Source organism: Scleropages formosus, chromosome 8, assembly GCF_900964775.1.
Source record: "Scleropages formosus chromosome 8, fSclFor1.1, whole genome shotgun sequence".
In the NCBI taxonomy this organism is placed as follows: domain Eukaryota; kingdom Metazoa; phylum Chordata; class Actinopteri; order Osteoglossiformes; family Osteoglossidae; genus Scleropages; species Scleropages formosus.
In genome coordinates, this window is record NC_041813.1 from 12,477,882 (window position 1) to 12,502,315 (window position 24,434).

The 24,434-nt window shown below is 45.5% G+C and overlaps 1 protein-coding gene and 1 long non-coding RNA gene across 5 annotated transcripts in view; one reads left to right on the plus strand and one right to left on the minus strand.

Annotated features, from left to right (window-relative positions):
* Nucleotides 1-2,975: 2,975 nt before the first annotated feature.
* On the minus strand, nt 2,976-5,381 carry LOC114911038 (uncharacterized). The gene is made up of 3 exons (XR_003797845.1): nt 3,853-5,381; nt 3,351-3,464; nt 2,976-3,247 (listed from the first exon to the last, which is right to left on the minus strand). It is a non-coding gene; the product is annotated as an uncharacterized LOC114911038 (long non-coding RNA).
* A 7,292-nt stretch (nt 5,382-12,673) lies between these two features.
* ptprub (protein tyrosine phosphatase receptor type Ub) overlaps nt 12,674-24,434 on the plus strand; it is a 257,482-nt gene continuing 245,721 nt past the window's right edge. For all 4 annotated transcript variants that reach the window (XM_018766225.2, XM_018766226.2, XM_018766227.2 and 1 more), the window contains exon 1: nt 12,674-12,825. In XM_018766225.2, the coding sequence (XP_018621741.1) occupies nt 12,756-12,825 (70 nt within the window). In that variant the 5' untranslated portion in view covers nt 12,674-12,755. The remainder of the gene's footprint in view (nt 12,826-24,434) is intronic.

Genomic DNA, 24,434 nt, shown 5'->3' on the forward strand with positions numbered 1-24,434 from the left:
TGAACATTTACACCATACATGAGCTGGATAGATCTTGGGCGAAGTGAGTCTGGAAAAGGTGAGTTTTCAGACCCTTCTTGAATGTTGACAGAGTTTCTGCAGTTCTGAGTGAGAGGGGAAGATCATTCTACCACATTTTGGAGGCTGCAGTTCTTGGTGCTGTTGAATTGCATTGGTTTTACTTACAGGTGTTTCCATTATTTTGACCACCCCATTTGTATCAATGAAGCTAAGCTAAATAATAGAAACACCTCTCTATATCACATTGTGAAATCTATTTTCTCTACCCATTCAACAGTTTTGAACCAAAGTTATTGGTGCTGATGCAATGGCATGTAATGACAAGTGGGCAAGTGACGTTAAATCATAAAACATTTTCTATAATACAAACCCCATTTCCAGAAAAGTTGGGACACTTTCTAAAAATGCAACAAAAACTAAAAACTGTAATCTGTTCATTCACTTGAACCGTTATTAAACAGACAAAAGGACAAAGAAAAGGTTTTCGGTGTTTTCATTAATGAACAATTCTATTTGCTAAATATAAACAAATTTAGAAATTGATGCCTGCAACACACGCTAAAAAAGTTGGGACAGAGGCATGTTTACTGCTGGGTCACATCACCTTTTCTTTTAATTACACTTTGTAATCATTTGAAAACTGAAGAAATCAATTGTTGCAGTTTTTCAAGTGGAATTTTTGCCCTTTCTTGCTGTATGCAAGACTTGGGCTACTCAACAGTCCGTGGTCAGCGTTGTCTGATTCTCCTCTTCATGATGTGCCATATATTTTCAATAGGAGACAGATCTGGACTGCAGGCAGGCCAGTCAAGCACACGCACTGCATACCTTCGAAGCCACACTGTTGTAACTCGTGCAGAATGAGGCCTGGCATTGTCCTGCTGAAATAGACATGGAGTTCCTGGGAAAAGACGTCGTCTTGATGGCAGCATATGTCTCTCCAAAATTCCAACATAAGCCTCCGCATCAATGGTATCTTCACATATATGCAGATCACCCATGCCATGGGCATTGATGCATCCCCATACCAAAACAGATGCTGGTTTTTGCACTTTTTGTTGGTAATAGTCTGGATGCTCTTTTTTATCTTTGGCACGTAGAATCCGATGTCCGTTTTTCCCAAAAACAAGCTGAAACGTAGACTCATCTGACTACAGAACACATTTCCACTGTTTTTTGGTCCATCTCAGATGACTTCGGGCCTAGAGAACTCGGCGGCGTTTGTGCGCAAAATTAATCAATGGCTTCCTCTTTGCATAATACAATTTCAAGTTGCATTTCTCGATTCAGCGGCAGAGTGTGTTGAGTGACAATGATTTTTCAAAGTATTCCTGAGCCCATGTCGCTATGTCCATCATGGTAGCATGACGGTTTCTCAAACAATACCGCCTGAGTGCTCGATGGTCACGCGCATTAAGCAGCAGTTTCCGCCCTTGGCCTTTACGTACTGAGACTTTCCCTGACTCCCTGAATCTTTTTCACGATATTATGAACTGTAGATGGTGAAAGACTTAAATTCTTTGCAATCTTGCGCTGAGAAACACCGTCTTTGAACTGATTGACAATTCTCTCACGAAGTTTGGCACACAGTGGTGAACCACAACCCATCCTTGCTTGCAAAGACTAAGCCTTGGGTAGATTTTTAACTTTTATACTCAGTATTGATAACCTCACCTGTTACCGGTTAAACTGCTAATTATGGAACCTTCCAGAACAGTGTTACTTGTAACCTTTTCAGTCTTGTTTTGCCTCTGTCCCAACTTTTTTCAGTGTGTTGCAAGCATCACATTCTGTTGTTTTTTTTTATATTTACAAAATACAATTAGCTTTGTCAGTAAAATCACTGAAAATATTTTCTCTGAAATTTTATCAGTTAAATAAAAGTTCAAGCGATTGAACAAATTACAGTTTTTAGTTTTTGTTGCATTTTTAGAAAGTGTCCCAACTTTTCCGGAAATGGGGTTTGTACAAGACACTACATGTGACACTGACTTACCACATATTCCTGAAGAAGATGTCTGTCATCCTCATCAAAATAGATGCAAAGTGCTTTGAAGACTGCTGCCTTTTTAAGATTAACCTTACTTGTAGCCTGTGTAAAAGGATTACAGTTATTAAAATATTCCTAAATACATTAATAATATGAAAGATATCTTTAAAAACACATGGTAACCTAAAAAACATGCACATTGACTTTATTATACATACTGCAAATGAACTGCCCTCTAACTAAAGAACGTTAGAAAATTGTGACTTAATTTTCACAAAATTATAGTGGGCTGGGGGGGGCATGGTGGCGCGGCAGGTTTGGCCGGGTCCTGCTCTCTGGTAGGTCTGGGGTTCAAGTCTTGCTTGGGGTGCCCTGCGACAGACTGGCATCCCATCCTGGGTGCATCCCCTCCCCCCTCAGCCCTGCACCCTCCGGTTCGTCACAACCTCGCTTGGGACAAGCAGTTTCAGCCTCTGTGTGTCAGAGGTCTAAATGTGTAGGCAACAAGGTCCGTGTATGTTGTGCTCATTCATTTTTAATTTGAAATCGAAAAACAAGATGCGAACTGCGATGCCTTCATTAATTTTTTGTTTTAAAAATGAAAAACAAATCATAAATTAACTACATTTAAAAACCATTTTTGCTCAAAATGCAAAATATGCCTTATTTATAGTTTCTTGCAGTCTTATTTTTTGACTTTGAGTTATTGCTATTTCTTAAGAATCTTATTACTAATTAAGCACAAGTGTTAAAAGCACCAGAGGGGTGTGGTGGCGCAGTGGGTTTGCCCAGTACCCACTGTGTGGGGGGTCTGGGGTTTGAGCCCTCCTTGGGGTACCTTGTGACAGACTGGCGTCCCGACCTGGGTGTGTCCCTCGGTCCCGTGCCGTGTTGCCGGGTTACTGTCACGCAGTGTGCAGGAATCAGAAGAGCCAGACTCCAGTGCTAACGAAACTCGCTTTATTTGTATCACACGGGGTTGCACCCAGAAAACAGAACAGAATAAACAGCCTTGACAGGTGAGGAGAATGTCTCTCAGTTGCAGGTTCTGCAGGCAAGTGTGTCAGAGTGGATGCTTTTATACTACGTCTCTGGGGTCGTCAAGCACACGACTGCTAGACGAACAGTCGTCAGGCGTGCCAGGAGTGACAGTACTCCCCTCCCTACGGGCAGTGCCTGCTGCCCTACGATGTGAGGGCGGACAGTCTACCTGGCGGGGCATGGGCTGGACGGGATCTATGGAAATCAGCAACAAGAACAGGGTCCAAAACATTGTGCACGGGCGCCCAACACTGTTCCTCCAAGCCATAACCTTCCCAGGTACTACAGGACCCCTCACCATCAACGGGAATCAAGGAGTGCCCGAACAGTATAGACTGGGTCCTCATCGACTGCCACTGACTCAGCTGGCGGCCTCAGCGTGACATTATCAGGTGCCTGGAGAACAGAGGACCTGCAGGGTTTAAGCAAGGAAACGTGGAAGGTGGGATGGACTCGTAAGTCCGGGGGAAACTGGAGCCTACAGGAAATGGGCATGACCTGGTGAAGGACCTCAAAGAGGCTGACAAAATGGGGGATGAGCTGCCTGGAGGGGAGGCGTAACCTCAGGCCCCCGGTGGATAGCCACACTTTCTGCCCTGGCTGGAAGGTAAGGGGATGCTGGTTGCAGTTCGCCTGCTGCTTGTAGCAGAGGGCACTATGCGGGAGATGAGCCTTGGTGGCACACCATGTTTCAGCAGGGAGACATGGTGTGCCACCAAGGCTCATCTCTGGCACAATGCCCAGGCACCAGGGTAACAGAGCAGGTTGGTACCCTAAAACACATTGGAACGGTGGCATACCTGTGGAGGAGTGGGTCAAGGCGTTGTGAGCATACTCGTTACTGATGGGTGCAGTAGCTGTGGAGGAAGCGACTGACATCCTGCTGCAGGCGTTCCACTTGTCCGTTGGACTGGGGGTAGTAGCCAGAGGTGAGGCTCACCGAGACCCCCGGTTTTGCCCAGAATGCCTTCCACACTTGAGAGGTGAACTGGGGCCCAAGGTCAGACACAATGTCCTTTGGCAGGCCGTATAGGCGGAAAACCTGTTGGAATAGCGCCTCCACCATCTCCAGGGCTGTGGGAAACCGCAGAAAAGGGATCAGGCAGCAGGCTTTGGAAAATTGGTCAATCAAGGTTAGTATCACAGTCTTACCATCTGAAGGTGGGAGGTCTACCAGGAAGTCCACTGCTACATGAGACCAAGGCCGTTAGGGTACTGGCAGCGGTTCCAGCAAGCCAGCAGATCTCTGTGTTGGAGTTCTAGCTTGGGAGCAAATTGTGCAGGCCTCTACGTACTCCTGAATGTCCTCCGGCATGGACAGCCACCAGAACCTCCCTTGGAGGAGGGACAGTGTTTGGTGCACGCCAGGGTGACCACCCGTGGGAGAGTCATGGGCCCACTGCAGGAGTGTTGGTCGCATTTTCACGGGCACATACTCCTTACCTTCTGGTGCCACGGGTGGATTGGGCTCAGCTGCTTGTGCCTCTTAGAGTTCCTGAAAGAAGTGCCAGCGTACTGGGGCCACAACACAGTGCATGGGTAGGATCGGCTCTGGGCGTTCGGTTGGAGCTTCAGTGGCAAACAGCCGTGAGAGGGCGTCAGCCTTCGTGTTCTTAGAGCCTGGCTGATACGATACAGTGAAATCGAATCTGGTAAAGAACAAGGCCCATTGGGCCTGGCATGGATTCAGACAGCATGCTGTCTGAGGATACTCTAGGTTACGGTGGTCAGTTAGTACCAGGAAGGGATGCAAGGCCTCTTCTAACCAGTGCCTCCAATCCTCCAGGGCTAAGTTAATGGCTAAGAGCTCTCGATTTCCAATATCATAGTTCCGCTTGGCTGGCGACAGCTTTCGTGAGAAGTATGCACAGGGGTACAGTTTTGGTGGGTCGCCCTGTCTCTGGGACAGCACAGCACCGATTCCGACCCCTGAGGCGTCCACCTCCACCACGAACAGCAGTGTGGGGTCTGGGTGTCGTAATATCGGTGCTGTCATGAAATGACTCTTCAACTCTAGGAATGCTCGCTGTGTTTGCTCCCCCCAAGGCAGGCAGGTCCCCTTACCTGCTGTAAGGGCCATGAGGGGGGACAAAGATGGAGGTGAATCCCCTATAGAAATGAGCAAAACCCAGGAACCGTTGCAGGGCTTTCACAGTTTGCGGTCATGGCCGGTCAGTCACCGCCTGGACCTTCTCCAGGTCCATAGCCACGCCTGCATCGCTCAGGATGTAGCCCAGGAATGGCACTCTGGACTGGTGAAATAGACATTTTTCCCCCTTGACGCAGAGGTGGTTTTGGAGGAGCCGTTCTGACACTGTTCTTACCTGGTGGACGTGCTCTTCCCAGGTCTTGATCAAGATGTCATCCAGGTACACCAGGACGCAGTCATCCAAGAATCTCCTAGTACGCGATTGACGCGCCTGGAACACTGAGACCGCGTTAGACAAACTGAAAGGCATGATCAAATACTCATAATGATGCAGGGTGGTGCTAAAAGCGGTCTTCCACTCATCCCCCTCCCTGATGTGGATGAGGTTGTATGCACTTTGAAAGTCCAATTTCATAAAAATCTTTGCACCATGCACTTGTTCTAAGGCTGCAGTGATCTAAGGCAGAGAATGGGGTTATCGCACCGTGATAACATTCAACCCCCGACAGTCAATGCAGGGGCGTAGGCCCCAATCCTTTTTTCCCCACAAAAAAGAAGCCTGCGAAGGCTGGCAACATTGAAGGTCGAATATAGTCTGCCTTAAGTGCTTTGGTAATATACTCTTGCATGGCTTTTTATTCGAGGAGAGACAGGGGGTACACCCGCCCATGGGGGGGCACGGTTCTGGGCAGGAAATTGACAGCGCAGTCCCACGGTCTGTGCAGAGGGAGGGCCGCTGCCTGTAACTTACTGAACACCTCATCCTGATATTCAGAAGGAACCACCACCGGTGGCACGTCTGTGGCAGTCTCAACAGAGGTGATCCAGCAGGGAAGTGACAAACAAGAATGCTCACATTGCGGTCCCCAGGAAACCAAGTCCCTGGTGCTCCAACGGAACACTGACAGATGTATTTGTTTTTCTTGCCTTAGGCCTGTGTTAAAGCGCTCTGTGTCACTGCACGAGAAGAGCGCTCTATAAAAATGCATTGAACTGAATTGAACAGTGGATCGTGCAAGGCTAACCAAACAAAACCCAAAATGACTGGTGTGTCCTTCGACCTGACTAGGTAAAACACAAACTCTTCACGGTAGCATGACCCCACTGACATGTGTAACAGTTCTGTACGCAAGTCCACTAGTCCAGTCCCTATTGGGTAGGCGTTGAGGCTAACAACCCGCATTTTTGCATCACAAGCCCGTATGAAGTAGCAAAGCCGATGTCCATAAAACAGCTCACAGCACCGGATTCCACCAGCTTGCATCTCTACCCAATTCCCCGCCCACTCCAGAGTCACAGATACGATTAATTGTGGTTTACTAACCTTGGGGTCCAGGTTAGCTTTAGATGGTGGTGGGCAAACCGGGCAGGTCGTGCAGAAATTACCAGGGATTCTGCAGTAGAGGCACAGGCGGTCGAGTAGACGGCACTTTCTCTTGTTGGGGTCCAGTCGGCCTTGGCTGATCCGCATCGGTTCAGGGGCCTGCTCGGCGGAGCGGTGACCAGGCGGAGTCAGCCACGGGCGGGGGGGTTCACTCTCGGGTGAGACTGTCAATGGTTATCACCGTCTCCACGAAGCGGTGGAAAGAATATTCCTCTCCGCGGCAGACAAGCTCCGCCTGGATCCGTGGGTGGAGTTCCACCTGCTCTGCTCGGCCAGGGTCTGGAATTCTAGGGAGTATTCGGCCACTGAGCGGCTACCCTGCCGGATCTTCATCGGGCAGTCACTGGCAGTGTGAGCGGGGAGCGGATGATTGAACACCGCCTTGAAGCGTTTCTTGAAAGCTTCGAATGTGGAGGGGGACGCGAAACTTCCACCCGGCCATGGCCCAGCACTGGGCAGGGCCCGTGAGGGGGGAGATCAGGTAGGCAATCCTGGTTTCGTCCGCTTGATAGGTTCGTGGAGAGTTAGTGAACACGAGCTTGCATTGCATTAGGAAGCCCTGGCAGTTGTCCGGCGCTCTGTCGTACTTATCTGGGTTGGCGAGGTGGGGGGTTCCTGCAGATTGCGCGATTGTGCTGGATGGGAATGCTTGCACCATCTTTTGGAGGGTTCCCTTGATCTGGCGCAAGGACTGGTCATGCGAGGCCAGCAGGGCGCCATGCAAGGAGACGGCATGGTGCAGCTGGTTGAGCATCGCTGAGTCCGCATAAGTGGCAGAACCTTCTGTAACGCAGTGTGTGGGGATCAGGAGAGCAGACTCAAGTGCTGATACTAACTTGCTTTATTTATATCACACGGGGTTGCACCCAGAGAACAGAGCAGAACAATCAGCCTCGGAAGAGATAGGTGAGGAGAACGTCTCTCAGTTGGAGGTTCCGCAGCCAGGTGTGTCAGAGTGGGTGCTTTTATAGTGCTTCTCCGGGGTCGTCACCAGGGGGGTCGAGGTGGTCATCAAGCACGCGGATGCTAGATGCGCAGTCGTCGGATGCGCCAGGAGTGACAGTTAGGCTCCGACTCGCTGTGACCCCGCTTGGGACAAGCGGTTGTTGACAATGGTTGTTAAAAGCACCGTGAAGTTCTAGTTCTAGGTTAGACTAATTGTTAGACTGGAAATATTGTCCACTTCAGGGCATTCATCATATTTGGTATTGTGAGATTTTGATTTCTAGACTTTGTATGATTAAGCAAAAAGAAAAAATTCATAAACAAGTTCTTTTCTATGGGGGCGCGGTGGTGCAGTGGGTTGGACCCGGTCCTGCTCTCCGGTGGGTCTGGGGTTTGAGTCCCGCTTGGGGTGCCTTGCGGCGGACTGGCGTCCCGTTCTGGGTGTGTCCCCTCCCCCTCCGGCCTTACGCCCTGTGTTACCGGGTAGGCTCTGGTTCCCCGCGACCCCATATGGGATGGGTGGTTCTGAAAATGTGTGTGTGTGTGTGTGTGTGTGTGTGTGTGTGTGTGTGTGTGTGTGTTCTTTTCTTTTTTGTGTGTGCTCAGAAACAATAAAGAGACATTTAATTTTTCTGCTCCCAATATATGGAGGGCGCAGTGGCGCAATAGCGCAGTGGGTTGGACCCGGTCCTGCTCTTCAGTGGGTCTGGGGTTCGAGTCCCGCTTGGGGTGCCTTGCGACGGACTGGCGTCCTGTCCTGGGTGTGTCCCTTCCCCCTCCGGCCTTACGCCCTGTGTTACCGGGTAGGCTCCAGTTCCCCGTGACCCCGTATGGGACAAGCGGTTCTGAAAATGTGTGTGTGTGTGCTTTCAACATTAAATCAAAAAATGAATGAAGGTATCGTAATTTGCATTGTTTTTCAATTTTGAATCAAAAAACAAATGAACGCAATGTACATGGACCAAAAACCACTATTTCAAGTTTTACTTGTGTCTTCCACCTTGCAAATAATCCAGACAGTTGAGGCAAATGGAGTCTATATGGTACAAGACAGGTACATTTCATGAAGTTACACAATAATGTATGTGAAAATTTGTATACAACAATGTATACACACACATACCTCTTGCAAGACTGCTAGATGTTTAGCTAGTTTCTGGCCAGAAACACCTCCCTTCTTCTGGAAAACAGATGTCAGCTGGAGTACATGGCTGTCCAACTGTGCCATGAATGTTGTGTGAAGAGGACTGTTGTGATGCGTTGGAATTCAGCATTTATTTGTTATACATAAAAAAATACATTGCCTGGCCAAAAAAAAAAAGTCACCACCTGGATTTAACTAAGCAAATAGGTAAGAGCCTTCACTGGATAATTACTGCAGTGATTAATATGTTTCAGCTGGCAACAAGTTATTTAACCCTAACTGATGCAGTGAGTAGCTTATCATTTCTTAAACAACCATGTCGGAAGACATATCCTGTAGTCGTGGAAAAGATGTGACTCTGTTTCAGAAGGGTCAAATTATTGGCTTGCATCAAGCAAAGAAAACAACTAAGGAGATTGCTGAAACTACTAAAACTTTCCAAAGCATTATTAAAACCTGGAAGGATAGTGGCGAACCATCATCTTCGAGGAAGAAATGTGGTCTGAAAAAAATCTTGAATGATCGTGATTGGAGATCACTTAAACGTTTGGTGAAATCAAATCGTAAAAAAAGAACAGTAGAACTCACGGTTATGTTTAATAGTGAAAGTAAGAGCATTTCCACACACACAATGCAAAGAGAACTCAAGGGAGTGGGACTAAGCAGCTGTGTAGCCTTAAGAAAACCACTTATCAGTGAGGCTAATCGGGGAAAAAAAGGCTTCAATTTTCTACGAAGCATTAAAAATTGGACTCTGGAGCAATGGAAAAAGGCCATGTGGTCTGATGAGTCCAGATTTACCCTGTTCCAGAGTGATGGAAGCATCAGGGTAAGAAGAGAGGCGGATGAAATGATGCACCCATTATGCCTAGTGCCTACTGTACAAACCTGTGGGGGCAGTGTTATGATCTGGGGTTGCTTCAGTTGGTCAGGTATAGGTTCAGCAAAGTTATGTGCCCAAAAAATGAGGTCAGCTGACTACGTGAATATACTGAATGACCAGGTTTTTCCATCAATGGATTTTTTCTTCCCTGATGGCATGGGCATATTCCAAGATGACAATCCCAGGATTCATCAGGCTCAAATTGTGAACGAGTGGTTCAGGGAGCATGAGACATCATTTGCATACATGGATTGGTCACCACAGATGCCAGACCTTAACCCCAATGAGAATCTTTGGGATGTGCTGGAGAAGACTTTACGCAGTGGTTTGACTCTCCTATCATCAATACAAGATCTTGGCGAGAAATTAATGCAGCTCTGGACGGAAATAAATGTTGTGACATTGCAAAAGCTTATCAAAACGATGCTAATCAAAAGCAAAAGGCAGTCCAATAAAATATTAGAGCGTGTGACTTTTTTTTTGGCCAGGCAGTGTAGAAAACAAAAGACCACTGTGTTGAGACATTGATATAATATTTTGCAGCTACTGTATCATTAAAGGATACATTGTAATTGTAATCTCCTCATTAACAAAGATCTTTGATAGCATGTGTTTTGGTGTACAATGTGTTCTAGCCAAGCATGCTATTAATTTATACTTGTTCCAATACAACAGTCATGCTATAAAGTCTATTCTGACAATGCCTATAATGTTCAGTTTTTGTTTAAACTGTTTCAGAGAGGTATTGATTCAACTGAATGATCATTATGTATGAAGTTAGCGACTAGCTAATCATAACCATCTTAAAAGCTAACCAACCACAGCCAACGCTAACCAGCCAACCATAACAATTTGAGCAAGATGGTGCCGGGGAGGCCGGCTGCCGTCATGACTGCGCCAACTCATTATATTTTTATCTTACTTTATTTTTTCCTATTTTTATCAGTACATATTCTTTATATTTCTGTAGTGTGATTCTTAATTTCTTTTAGTTGTATTTCCTTATTTTTATTATCTCTACCATTACTATGTATTACAGACAAGCATTTCACTGCACGTCTACTAAGTATGATTGTGTATGTGACAAATAAAAATTAAATTTTAATTTAGCTGGTAAAAAAAATTGAACATCTATGATCTAGCAGCTAAAGTACCAGATATTTTTGCAGTTGGTGGAAACCAAACCATATATGTAAAAGGAGAGTGAATTGGACTTAGATTCCAAGTCTACAAGCACCACTCCAAATGAATACTCTGGATGTGTGGCAATTCAATTGTCTGCAAACACACACAAAACCGCTTGCCCCATACGGGGTCACGGGGAACCAGAACCTACCCGGTAACACAGGGCGCAAGGCCAGAGGGGGAGGGGACACACCCAGGACGGGAGGCCAGTCCGTCGCAAGGCAACCCAAGCGGGACTCGAACCTCAGACCCACCGGAGAGCAGGACTGTGGTTCAACCCACTGCGCCACCACACCCCCTTGTCTACAAACATGTTCACCTTATCAAATTTATCATTTTTTGTGTGTCAGATGTTCTGCTCTCCGCTTGCTGTAGAGTCCTTTTTCATAAGCACAATCCTAAACCAGTCCTGGCGAACACAGACGATGTCATTTCAGAAAGCAAGTTGCTGCTGCTGCCGTGTTTTTCCACTCCACGTTCGTCTTGTTTTCAAAGAATAGCAATTTCAGGCAGCTTGCTGCTGCAGCCTACATAGTGGCAGGGCTGCTGCCGTTGCGTTGTGTTGTTGTTGTACCCACAAGGGGATATAGCAGGGGTTACACACCTTGGCACTAGAGAGCATCCTAAGCACCTTCATCAACATGATTGATTCCACATTATGTTTAGATATTTTTTGAGATAATCATGGCTGCCTACTGACAATAAGCTATTATATAGCTACAGTTCATCAGGAATAAACAAGCCAAGACAGCGGACGAGCGGTAAAAGAGAAGCTACAAGCCATGAATAGCTAGTCATCTCCCCGGTAGTAGATCTGAATTTAATGTAAAGCGTATAATGTTAACCATTAAAATATTAATCTTCACAAGTAAGCTAGCCGCTATGCTAACGTTAGTCAATTTATCAAAATACAGAACAGAGTTAGCTAACTACTTTTTATAAAATCAAAAGTCTTGTTCAACTTGAAGTAACACAGAACCTTATTTAAATAAAAATATAACACATATATGCGGTTATAAATTGCTTGCTTACCAAAAATGAGGGTCCATACTGATAAGGAGTAGCCAGTACAGTACTGAGTACTGCTGCAAATCTTTGACAGCGTGAAAAACATACCCATCGCGTCCAGAACATAAAAACAGCAGGATGTGTATAGACATGCGCAGACAGGAGAGTATGAGAAGATTTAATTGTATATATGTTCTTTTATAATTACCTTGAATTTAATGAAATTAACTTCTTTTAAACATAGCCAATATATTTTAAAATTAATAAAAAAAAAAACAGAAGTAGGTGGGGCGGTGGAGCAGCGGACTTCGCCGGGTCCTGCTCTCTGGTAGGTCAGGGTTCGAGTCCCGCTTGGGGTACCTTTTGATGGACTGGGGTCCTGCCCTGGGTGTGTCCCCTCCCCCTCCAGCCCTACACCCTGTGTAGCCGGCTTAGGGTCCGGCTCGCCGCGACCCCGCTTGGGACAAGCGGCTTCAGCAAATGCGTGTGTGTGTGTAAAAAACAAATGTGGCATTAAATTACACATTAAAATCTATTAAATAAGATAGATTAAAACGTAACATTTAAAAGGGGTCAATCAATTTGGTCAGTGTTTAAAGAAAAGGGTCCGCTAAATGAATACACCCAAACTGTTTTGGAATCGTATTGTTTCACTTTCTGTCAGCATTTATACATCCGTTCTCTAATAGCAGAATATACACCAAGAATCGCGCTTGTCGACGCACACTTTCCCCCGCCTTTTGCTAACGATCGAAGTCACCAGCAGGGGGCGTCATTCCTCCGCTTTTTGACTTCTGCTCTTGACGAACAAAAAAAACAAGACTGGAAAGAAGGCCTTGTTGGATTGTTTATCCTGACGTCAGTGCGCGGATCGCAACGCTCCAGTCTCGACGGAGGAAAGTCTCCGAACGCAGTTTCTCCAGGAAGCCTCCGAGTCCACAAGTGGCGCAACGGTGATTTTGTTGTGATTTACACTGATAACCCGAACTGGACTAAACCGGTACGATGAACACCTGCGTCTTTTTGTTCATCTTGGCTGCAGAGATCTACGCCGATGGCATGGAAGGGCAAACAGGTAAGAACTGCCCCTGGTTCCTTTCCGCGCCATTTCGCGTCTACTGAAACGAACTTGACCGTTCCAGCTTTGAGACTGGAGGCGCTTGTTTAGTCACGGTGTGATCCTGGGGACACGACGCTTTGCTTTCACCGTGCTGCAACTTACTTTTTCTCCACTTTCAGGATCTCGTGATTTATCTATCGCGTGCTTGTCTTTCTTCAAAAGAGAATTAAATAGTAGTTTCGCTTAAGTAGCTGAGAAAGCATTAGAGCACGGAAAGAGCCGCGTTGACACCGGACCCCGTCGTCGGTAGCCAATGGCTGTCTCTATGTTATGTATAGATAAACTATGTGCAAATATTTTAAAGAGATGGAAATGATGCATAATTAATAATGGATAAATCCGGAACAATGCCTGAACATATCAGGCATTCTGCCTGATGATGTGTGTTGCTTGCCCACCTGACGGAACAGGCTGGTTGGACTTCGATGCATTCTGTACAGTTCAGTTGCTTGCATGTGCTAGCTGTTCACGACGAGGTATGAAATGGACCTTTCAAAAGGACTGCTTTTTTTGTTAGTAGTCGAGAAATACCGTGAACATTTCCAAAAATTTGCAGGCTTTTAGTTTTAGGGAAAATCGGTGTACAGTTTTGGTGACCAAAAGTATGTATTTCTTTCTCTTAGATGCGCAGGTCAGCGCGAATGTGAGAAAGGGTTCTTTTTCGTCACACGCACTAGTATGACTACGAATCCGCTTGTCCTAAGCGGGGTGGCGGTGAACCGGAACCTAACCCGGCAAAACAGGTTGCAAGGCTGGAGGGGGAGGGGACGCACCCAGGATGGGACGCCAGTCCACCGCAAGCACCCTAAGCGGGACTCGAACCCCAGACCCGCCAGAGAGTGGAACCGCCAGTCCTGCTGAGCCACCCCACTCCCCTTTTTTCATCAGTCACTCCATATTAAGGTCATTATTTTAATATAAAGACAGAACTGTAAATATCCACACACTCATTTCGTACAGTAATTTTTGCCACCAAGTGTATTAGGGACGAAATGGAGAAGCATATTGGAGTGGTTTGCTTTGACTGAACCCCATCGATTTGGCCCATGGAGGTCGGAGCCCCTGTTAAACTGGTGGAGTAGAGCGGAAGAGGATCTCCAAACACAGGACACAGATGGTTTGTGCAGACACATGGGTACACCTACACTGCCTTTCAGCACACATCCTGAGTGCTTGGACCACTTGGACAGCTTTCCCCATGGTTCACCGTAAAAGTTTCCCTGTTTGTTTATGGACAGTGTATCTATGAGTGCAAAGGTGCCATTGCACAAAATCAAGCCGGTCTCTGTGGTCCAGAGCCCATCTTGGAAACAGAGGATGCATGGCCAAGCAGGGTACACCCTGGACAAGACAACAGTCCTTCACAGAGTACTGACTTAAACTGTTAATTGCGCTATGATCTTACTGATACCATTGTGTTTTTATGGACAAATAGTAATATTTCTTTTTCCAGTCTACTTTGTGTATTTTGGTATATTTTAAGATTGTACAAAAATTGGTGTACTTTTAGTCTCAATTTCAGGCAAAGCATTTTATTAGTTTGTTGCATTTACGGTGTTCTTTGTCCCTTTTTTTAGTTTTCTTTTTGCTACTGACAGGCCATTTATGTTTTTTAGCGATAGCGATCTGTTCTGTAGAGGGAGGACAACATGTTTATTAGAGCCCTGGGATACGCAATGACAGTTATGGGCTCTGTAGACAGCACATCTGTGTGTGTAAATTGAACTTTGAGGAGTGTCTTGTACACACACGCACACCCACACACACATGCAATGTCTACAGCCGCTTGTCCTGAGTGGGGTTGCAGCAAGCTGGAGCCCAACCCGACAACACAGAGCGCAAGGCTGAGGGGGGAGGGGACACACCTCAAGCATGGCACCAGTCCGCCACAGGGCACCCCAAGCAGGACTCGAACCCTAGACCCACCACAGAGCAGGCCCTGGCAAAACCCGCTGCGCTGCCACACCCCACAGAGTGTCTTGTTGTCTCGCTGTATTGTCAATCATTTACTTTTTGTTTATAGCACTTGTCTCACGCTTATTATTATTTTTCAGACCCCACATTCAGGTTCATGGGATTTTTTTAAAAATTTTTTTAAATTGTACATCTTTGTCGACTACTCTGAATTAATTTGGAAAACATATGTTGAATTAGTTTATGGAAAACTGATACTTTAAACCATTGAGTTCTTTGTAAATCTTGTTGTAGAATTTAAACGCTAAAATGTTGTGTCAGCAACACTCACACTGTCGTCCGTGTCAGAGAGATTTCAGTTAAGGAAATGACTTTAACTGATCCATGTGCGGAAGCAGGTGGGCTCATTGTACGACAGCGTCCGTGCCTGTCCCATTCACTGTCCCAGAGCGGCTCCATATCTCTGCTCCATGCTTCTCACCGCATCCATTTCCATCTGTTTTTTTCTCAACAGACCGCTTGGCAGTAGTTTGTTTGAATTAATGTTTCCAATTATGTATTGATTAACAGCAGAGTCATTTTCACTCACTCACACACATATGCAATAATAAATATTTATCTAAAAGTGGATGCTAAATCTTGGACGCAACTCACTCTCTCCCGCCTACTCACGCCAGTGAGGACTAGGGCCGCCGTTTTAAACATCATCATACGTCAGATTTGGTGGAAAGTCCTTTCCGAAACTCAACCACTTTTACTTTTTACGTTGAAATAGCACTTAGAAAGGTTTTTGTTTGAAATAGCCAAGCTGTTTAATTTCCATTTTCTCAGGCCTGATGGGTGACATTTAAAGTGTTTACCTCAGACAATTTACATTTACATTTATTCATTTAGCAGACACTTTTGTCCAAAGCGATGTACATCTCAGCAAAAGTACAATTTATGCATTACATTAAAAGAATTTGCAAATATGAACTTTCCCAGCATGAAACTCTGAAAAAGACTGACCAAACAAGCTGTGTACCCATTTTTTCACTGAACATGGGATTAAGTGCTGGTAAAAATGACTGCTGTCTGAGCAAAATAAGCATCCATTTCTCAAGAGCAAACAGGCCTATTTCATATTTCCTCTAAAATGCCTTACAAAGGACTCTGCTTTGGACCTGAACTGAAACCTGTTTAAAAAACTCTTAATAGTCATGGGCATAGGCCTACCTGAATTTTTTGGCAAACTAACTGGAAAGAAGTGTTTCTGTCAAACTTTTACAGACTGCAGATAATAATAATAATTTGTATGTGATTGTTTATGTATCTTATAATATTAAAAAAAAAAGAAATTGGTAGGAGGGTATCAGGATTTTTCTATCCTGTGTTTTATGCACCCACTTGAACGATGAACATCAGTGCAGCAAGTAGAAGGTAACAAACTAGGTTTACTTAGAGTCACATGTCTGCAGCCATGTCTCTTTCTCTTAATTTAATGCATAAATTGTACTTTTGCTGAGATGTACATCGCTTTGGACAAAAGCGTTTGCTAAATGAATAAATGTAAATCTAAAATAAGCCTGTGCATTGATTACATGGGATTGTCACTGTGCTCCTGCCACCTCGTGTGGCGGGGCAAGCTTATAAAACCAGAACAGAAATACAGAAATATAAATAGAAGGCAGATGCCAGGACTGCAAGAAATGAAAGAAGAAAAGACACATTAATGCTCATTAATGTGTGCGGCCAACTGGAGAGAGGATGCATGTGTGTGTTTGCGCTCCCCGGTGCTGCTAGAGACTCCCGAAGTTAAGTGCCCACCTGGCTTCCCTTGGCAACTGATCCATGTCAAATTTAGATTGTTTGTTTTTAAATAGAATGTCTTGATAAAAAAGGTTTTCTGATATATAAAGCAGTGATACTGTTAAACTAATTTACAATTTTAACAGATTTCAGAAGGGCCCCTTTGGTCAAGTTAGTCTAATAGTTGTCTTCTGTACACACAGAAAGTGACAGATACGTTGCTGAAGCCCTCATATCTGGAATTCAAGGGCAGTCATTAGCAGATATAAATAAATCTTTTACAGTCAAAGTTGACCAAATTTAGGGTGTAGCTTCATGGTGTGTTTTTTTTTTTGCGTGTGTAACTCAAATGGTGCAGATTGTGGCCAGATGTGTGTCTGATGCAGGAGCAGTGGTGCGCAGACTTTCTCCGTAAGCATGTTTTGTTGTGGAGCAAATGAGGCGGATCATTCACTTGATTTTTGGGAGGAATTAAGACAAATTCTATGACTTGAAGAATTAATTACGTTTTTAAGATTTAATAAAATAACTCAACTGGAATGGCGGTGCTAAATGAAATGGTCTGGTTATGCTGAGTCTCCTAAGCAATAACTGGTATGATATGGTTGTATAAAGGAAGAAAACACCAACCCAACTATCTGTAAGCATCTTTATCAATTAGCCTGTGACCATTTGGTCCTTGCCTGCTGATGGTTCAGTTAAGAGGCTTTGTGGTTGGTTTCCAGAATCCTCTCCCAGCCACACGTCACAGTTTGTTCCTGCTGCCCTGCTGTCCTTACCCCGTTGAGGCCTGCTAGGCTTGAGTGACTATGCTGAGAGTGTTTCCCTCCCCATGATCACACCTGTGCTTCTTATTTTTTGAGAAGGCCTGTTAACCCTGTATCTATCTGTACAGTGAACCAATCACATCAGCCCCCAAACTTCCTGTGGTGAACTCAGCCCCATCACACCCAGAATTGGAGGACATACTGTAACTGATTATGCAGACACTATCATCCAAGTTTCAGCATCGTGTCTTACTGCAGGCACGTTGTGTATGCATTTCCAGGTGGTGAGAGGTCAGGAGCTCTGTGGTGGGATGTTTACCAAAGACAGGTCAGGACCAGAGTCCACAGCACACAGAAGACGAGATTCAAGGGTGCAAGAGGTCATTCTGCACCTGGGTGTGCTCCTGTTTGAATTTAGTCACAACCCAGTCTAGTAATTTCAGCCTTAATCCAGTTATCGCAGCAAGAAGCAGTGCTGAGAAGTGGCAGGGATGCTTGGTCTGATGTACCACTTGGTGTGTATGCACACCTGACAAAGAACAACTCATCAGTGTCACAACTTGCTGCTATCAGTTTTTGGTAAACTTATGAAAATGTTCATGTTTGTCCCCAGAGGAAGAAAAGGGAGCCAAGAAGGAAGACATTAAGATGCCTGTGAGAAAGTGCTGAAAAAACAGAAGATGTTTATCTTACTGTAAGAATCCTGTTAAGGGCTTGGATTCTCTGAACCCTCTACACACAAGATGGCCAAAGTAGTTATTTGTCATAACTTCACAATTGTATTTCTGTAGTATCCTTTCATCAGGATCAAATTACAAGAAACATAACTATTTCGGCAAACTTCAGTGTGATTTTCATGTTTGCTTTAGTTTTGGCCTCCCACATGTCAAGTGGTGGCTGCAATGGCATGGTAGAACATCTCATCAAAGGCCTAGTTATTAATGTCTTGCAAATGGTGAATTATTCAACAGCAAGAAAGAGGATTAAGTAAAGAGCCATACAAGTGTGAGAGAATCCCACTGGCTCTGATAGTTGTACACTGCCCTAGGTGAGTGGAGCTCAGCCTCTGTTTATATCCTGACTTTCAGGTTGGCTGCTGCAAGTTGGTGGTTAATTGTGCTGTAAGCTGGGCTTATGTTTGGTTTATTCATGGGTTTGTTTGGTCTCTGGAATGTGGAACCACAAAAGTCTAGACAAGGCAGACCAGCATGAATGGAACTGGTGAAGAGAGTTCACCTGAAGAACACCAGAAGTGTTCTCTTCTCTTACGGATGTTTTCTTTGGAGCACTGTGTACATCATTGGGCCCTTTGAGATGACATTGTCCTCCAAGGTTTGTTCCCTCACCAGGAGCCACGGTGGATTTCTGCTGAAACAGGAGAGCAGAACGGGCTTGTTTTCCTCTTTCCATCATGTTTGATGAACTGCCTTTCTCTTCTCTTCTTGACCAAAAAGCGAGCCTCTAGAAATTGAGTCTCTAGAGTTCCAGCTGCATGTGGAGATGAAAGGATAAAATGAAGAAAGGGAAGTATTTTTTTGTTGTTGTTGAGAGAAATCAATATGGTTTCAGTGGAGGTTTTAGGAGATGGTGCTGACACTGCTAGTTGCTTTGAACTGTGTGGCTCCCCAGCGAGTCTGACCATCCTCCGTTTCTCATGCATGGATCTATTTGAAGTGCATTACTTCGCATGCACTGAGGACTGCCATGTTACTTAGCTAAAGAGTACATTAAATAAACTTTATTCATGTGCTGCTTTACGAGTTCTGGCTGTTGCCAGAGTGTGCTGATTTGTATTCCAAGCTGCCTGAAGCATGCTTCAAGCTGAAGGCCTGTGTGCTTTATCTGGTGCCTCTCCCTCTTCTATTTTGCATGCATTATTCCTCCCCCCCTTTGCATCTTAATGTCAGCTGAAGGAGTCATATTCTCAGATGTGCTGACAGCAGTGATACTCTAATGTCCGGTACTTTCTGTCAGGTGATACTGAGCATTTAGTGAGCTGTTGATAAAAATCTGCCACACTGACAAGAACAGCCGGGGGGCAGGGGACAGCCCCATCATGTCATCATTCAGGATCACATGTCCAGCCACCTGTGCATTGTGTTGAGGTGCCACTTTTCAACAGCCAGTGGAGACTCTTCACCCCGAGACCAGGGGGACTCATGAGATACTGGAGTATTGGGGTATGTGACGAGATGCTAAAAAGCCTACTGCGGCTGTAAGAACCAAGCCTACTAGCAAGGTGAACAACAGAGGTAATAATTTTGTTTGGTCGGCAGGAGTTGTGTTGTTCAGCGGAGTCTTGCTTGGCCACAGTTGTGCAGCAAAATTATGGGGAATGAGGAACAGTACCACGGCACCCTAAGTCCGTCACCACATCGCAATAAACGTGTTCCACATGAACACGCATAAATGATATGGGAACAGTGAGGGAACACTAGTGTAAACAGTCACACAAAAGGACATCGTTTTAACATAATCCTGTCAGTAAGACAACTTATTGCTTACAGGTTCTCATTGTCCTTTTGCCACATCGCAGATCCTCAGATACTTGTGCTGGTTGTTGTCTTTTGATTATCTTCTGTAGCTGCCCAGCCTTTACTGGCATAAGGCCTCTCTACGCTGGAATGACTTCGTATTTATCTTAGACTGTCTCTATTCAGTAAAACTTGCTGTCCCAAACAGGGTGGTCTCTCAGTGCCATTGCTGGGTTTCATGGACTATCACTGATACCATATACGCACCTTTTGCAACTCTCAGGTGAGAACAGAGCACAATTGGTCACAGTAACATACAGACTGTGACCATATCAAGAAAATCAAATTTACGCTGACACAGGTACAGGGGCGGAAGGTTACTATGTTTAATGCAGATGGTCATGTCACACTAAGAAGATCCAAAAAGCTGAGCAGATTTTCCAGAAATCATTTAAATTATCTGGCTGGACAAATATCAACCTTTCCACTAGAGTGTAGTAAGACACTGGAGTCAAGCACATATACCGATTAGCCAAAACATTAAAACCACCTGCCTAATAAGGTCCCCCTTATGCTGCCATACAGCTCTGACTAGTCAAGGCATGGACTCCACAAGACCTCTGAAGGTGTCCTGTGGTATCTGGCACCAAGGTGTTAGCAGCGGATTCTTTAAGTCCTGTAAGTTACGGGGTGGGGCCTCCATGGATCGGACTTGTTTTTCCAGCACATCCCACTGATGCTCAGTCAGATTGAGATCTGGGGAATTTGAAGGCTGATGCAACACCTTGAACTCTGTCATGTTCCTCAAACCATTCCTGAACAATTTTTGCAGTGTTGCAGGGCACATTATCCTGCTGAATGAGACAACTGCCAGTAGGGAATACCGTTGCCATGAAGGAGTGTATGTTGTCTGCAACAATATTTAGGTAGGTGGTATGTGTCAAAGTAGCATCCACATAAATGCCAGGACCCAAGGTTTCACAGCAGAACATTGCCCAGAGCATCACACTGCCTCTGCCGGCTTACCTTCTTCCCTTAGTTCATCTTGCTGCCATGTCTTCCCCAGGTGAACGACACACGCGTACCCGGCCATCCACATGATAAAAGAAAAAGCGATTCATCAGACCAAGCCACCTTCTTCCATTGCTCCATGGTCCAGTTCTGACACTCACGTGCCCATTGTAGGTGCTCTTGGCAGTGGACAGGCGTCAGCATGTGCATTCTCTCTGATCTGCAGCTCCACAGCACCATACAAAACAAGCTGCAATCCACTGTGTGTTGTGACACCTCTTTATCATTGCCAGCATTAAGGTTTTCAACAATTTTTGCTGCAGCAGCTATCCTGTGGGATCGGACCAGGCAAATTAACTTTTGCTCCCCGTGCTCATGAGTGAGCCTTGGGCACCCATGATTCTGTTATCGGTTCACTAGTTGTCCTTCCTTGGACCACTTTTGGTAGGTACTAACCACTGCATACCGAGAACACCCTATAAGACCTGCTGTTTTGGAGATGCTCTGACCCAGTTGTCTAGCCATCACAAGTTGGCCCTTGTCAAAGTTGCTCAGATCCTTATGCTTGCCCATTTTTCCTGCTTCCAACAGACACACACACACACACACACACACACACACACACACACACACACACACACACACACACACGCACTGAAGCCGCTTGTCCCGAGTGGGGTCATGGTGAGCCGGAGCCTAACCCAGCAATGGAGGGCACAAGGCCAAAGGGGGAGGGGACACACCCAGGACAGGACGCCAGTCCGTCACAAGGGACCCCAAGCGGGACTCGAACCCCAGACCCACCAGAAAGCAGGCACAGGCTAAACCTGCTGCACCACCACACTCCCTGCTTCCAACATATGATATTCAAAAACTGACTGTTCACTTACTGCCTAATATATCCCACTCCTTGACAGGTGTCATTGTAATGAGATAATGTTATTGACTGTAGTGTTCTTGGGGTTATAAGACGCTTCACATTTAAGCTCCGACAGAGACATTTCTTTAATACTGCTTTATTATGCGGGTGCCGCCATGTTGGTTTCTTGTTATACCAGAACGAGGCAATATAAAAGAAGAACCTCCCACTACATCCCCCTCATTATACAACGAAAACAAATATCACATTAGACAAAGTTACTTACAAATTTTGAAAAGATCTTTCAATTGGAATATACAACTGCAAGACCCATCAACAGTATCCCTCAACATAACGATACTTTCACAAAAGGAATATACAAGCTTACTCTCCCCCCCAAGTTACACTGCTAACTAAAAAATGTGAACATAACTAATATACATAACGTAAGACAGGAAGAATTCGTGCCCTTCTACGTCTTCACAATGGAACAGAAATATTCAAAAAAATTATCAGTAAAATTACCTAGGGGCAGACCGTCGTACTCGTGTTGAGATGTTCGCTTTATCGTGTTGTGTTCTTTTCCTTTATTGATATCTGTCTGGTTTCTTAACGGCACGGCCAGATCGTGTACGGATCACATCAGGGTGATTTCCCACCTCGGTTTTGGTAACCGGGCACTCTTGTATGGTATCATCAGTGATCTTGGGTGTGTCACTTTGCGATGTGGTTGAACTTGGTGGTGGGTGCGCTTCTCTCAAGTGTCTCCTGTTTCTCCTTAGGGACGCGCCGCTGGAAGTCTCAACAACATATGACCTTGGTTCTGGGCATTGAGTTATGGCTTTCCCTGGAGTCCAAGTTTGCGTAGAATCGTCCAGGACCCTCACTTCTTGGCCTTGGTACAGTGGTGGAAGTGGATCTTTCCTGGCATGGGCATCATACTGGTGCTTCATCGTCTCATTTCTCTGCATGAGCCTGTGTTTGACATTGTCATCCGCGTCTCCTTTTCGTGATGGCAGAAGGGTGGCAATAGTTCTGCCAAAGAGCATTTCTGCAGGCGACGGGAGTTTATTGTCAACTGGAGTGGCGCGAATGTTGAGAAGAGCCTGTAATATGCTTTCTCTGGCTTTTATGCACTTTTTAATGCATGATTTCACGGTTCGGACTTGGCGCTCAATAAAACCGTTGGATTGGGGATAGTGGGGTGACGATGTTGTGTGTGTTATACCCCATTCTTTGCAGAAGTTAGTGAATTCTGTTGCTGAGTATTGTGGACCGTTGTCAGATCTTATTTGGTCAGGCCTTCCGAGCATGCCACATAACTCTTTGAAAACGTTTGTGACAGACTTGGATGTCACCGGACTTTGTAGTTCCTTTACAAAAGGATACTTTGAGTAATAATCCGCGATGATGATAAACTGCCTTCCTTTAATCTCAAAAAGGTCCGTCCCAATAGTCTGCCATGCCTTCAGTGGCACCTCATTCTTGATCATTGGCTCTTTTCTGTTTTGGTCTTGATCCTCTTGACAGAATCGACATGCCTTTACAGTCCTCTCTATATCCTTGTTCATGCTCGGCCAGTAGACTGAATCCCTCGCAAGCAGTCTTGTCTTCTCGATACCAAGATGGCTCCTGTGAAGCTGTGTAAGGATGTCATGCCTCATTCTTTCTGGAATGATGACTTGCTTTCCTTTAAAGAGGATGCCATTATCGATGCCGATGGTGTCTCGATATGGCCAGAATATTCGCAGATCACTGGGTAGCTCTGTGAGTTTCTCAGGCCATCCCTGGTACACCACCTCAGCCAGTGCATTGAGGATGGGGCACTGTCGAGTCTCGACCTTCAACTCATTTTGTTTCACGAGGCTGAAGTTTATGAGGTCAAAGGTGATTGCGTGGACGGTTGGTTCCACCTCCACAGTGGTATTGTCTTCTGGGTTTGGCAGTCGTGATAGCGTGTCGGTCAGAACCATTAGATGCCCTGGCTTATATGTGACAGTGAAGTCATATCCTTGGATTCGGAGGAGCATGCGCTGCAGTCTTGGTGGGGCTGTTATTGGTTTCTTGCAGATCAACTCCAAGGGCTTATGATCTGTGTTGATGTAGAAATGCCGGCCATATAGGTAAATATGGAACCTCTGTATTCCATGCACAAGTGCAAGCATTTCCCGTTCGATGTTGCTATAATTAGCTTGAGTAGGAGTTAGGGTCTTTGACGCAAATGCCACTGGGCGCCCATTTTGTAGGAGTGCCACACCCAGTCCTTTCAGCGAGGCATCAACTTCAAGCGTTACCGAAGTCGTGGTGTCAAAGTATGCCATACTGGAATGCTCTGATATTGCATCTTTGAGCATATCGTAAGCTTGTTGGTGATCTTCCGACCAGTCGTATGGCGTTTCACTTTTCAGTAACTCACGCAGGCTTGCAGATTTCTGGCTCAAGTTTGGTATGAAGGAACCCATGTATGTCAGTAGTCCTAGAAAGCGTTGGAGATCTTCCTTGTCCTGTGGGCTAGGCATGTTTTTTATATCTTTTACCTTATCTGGGTCTGGTGAGATTCCATCTTCGCTGTAAACATTCCCGAAGAATGCAATTCGTCTCTGCTTTATGAAGCACTTGTCCGAGTTGAACACCAGCCCTTTCTCCTTCGCTCTTTCAAGGAGTGACAATAGGTGTTTGTCATGCTCTTCTTCTGTCTTGCCAAACACACAAATGTCGTCTGCAATTCCAACACACCCTTCCAGGCCTTCC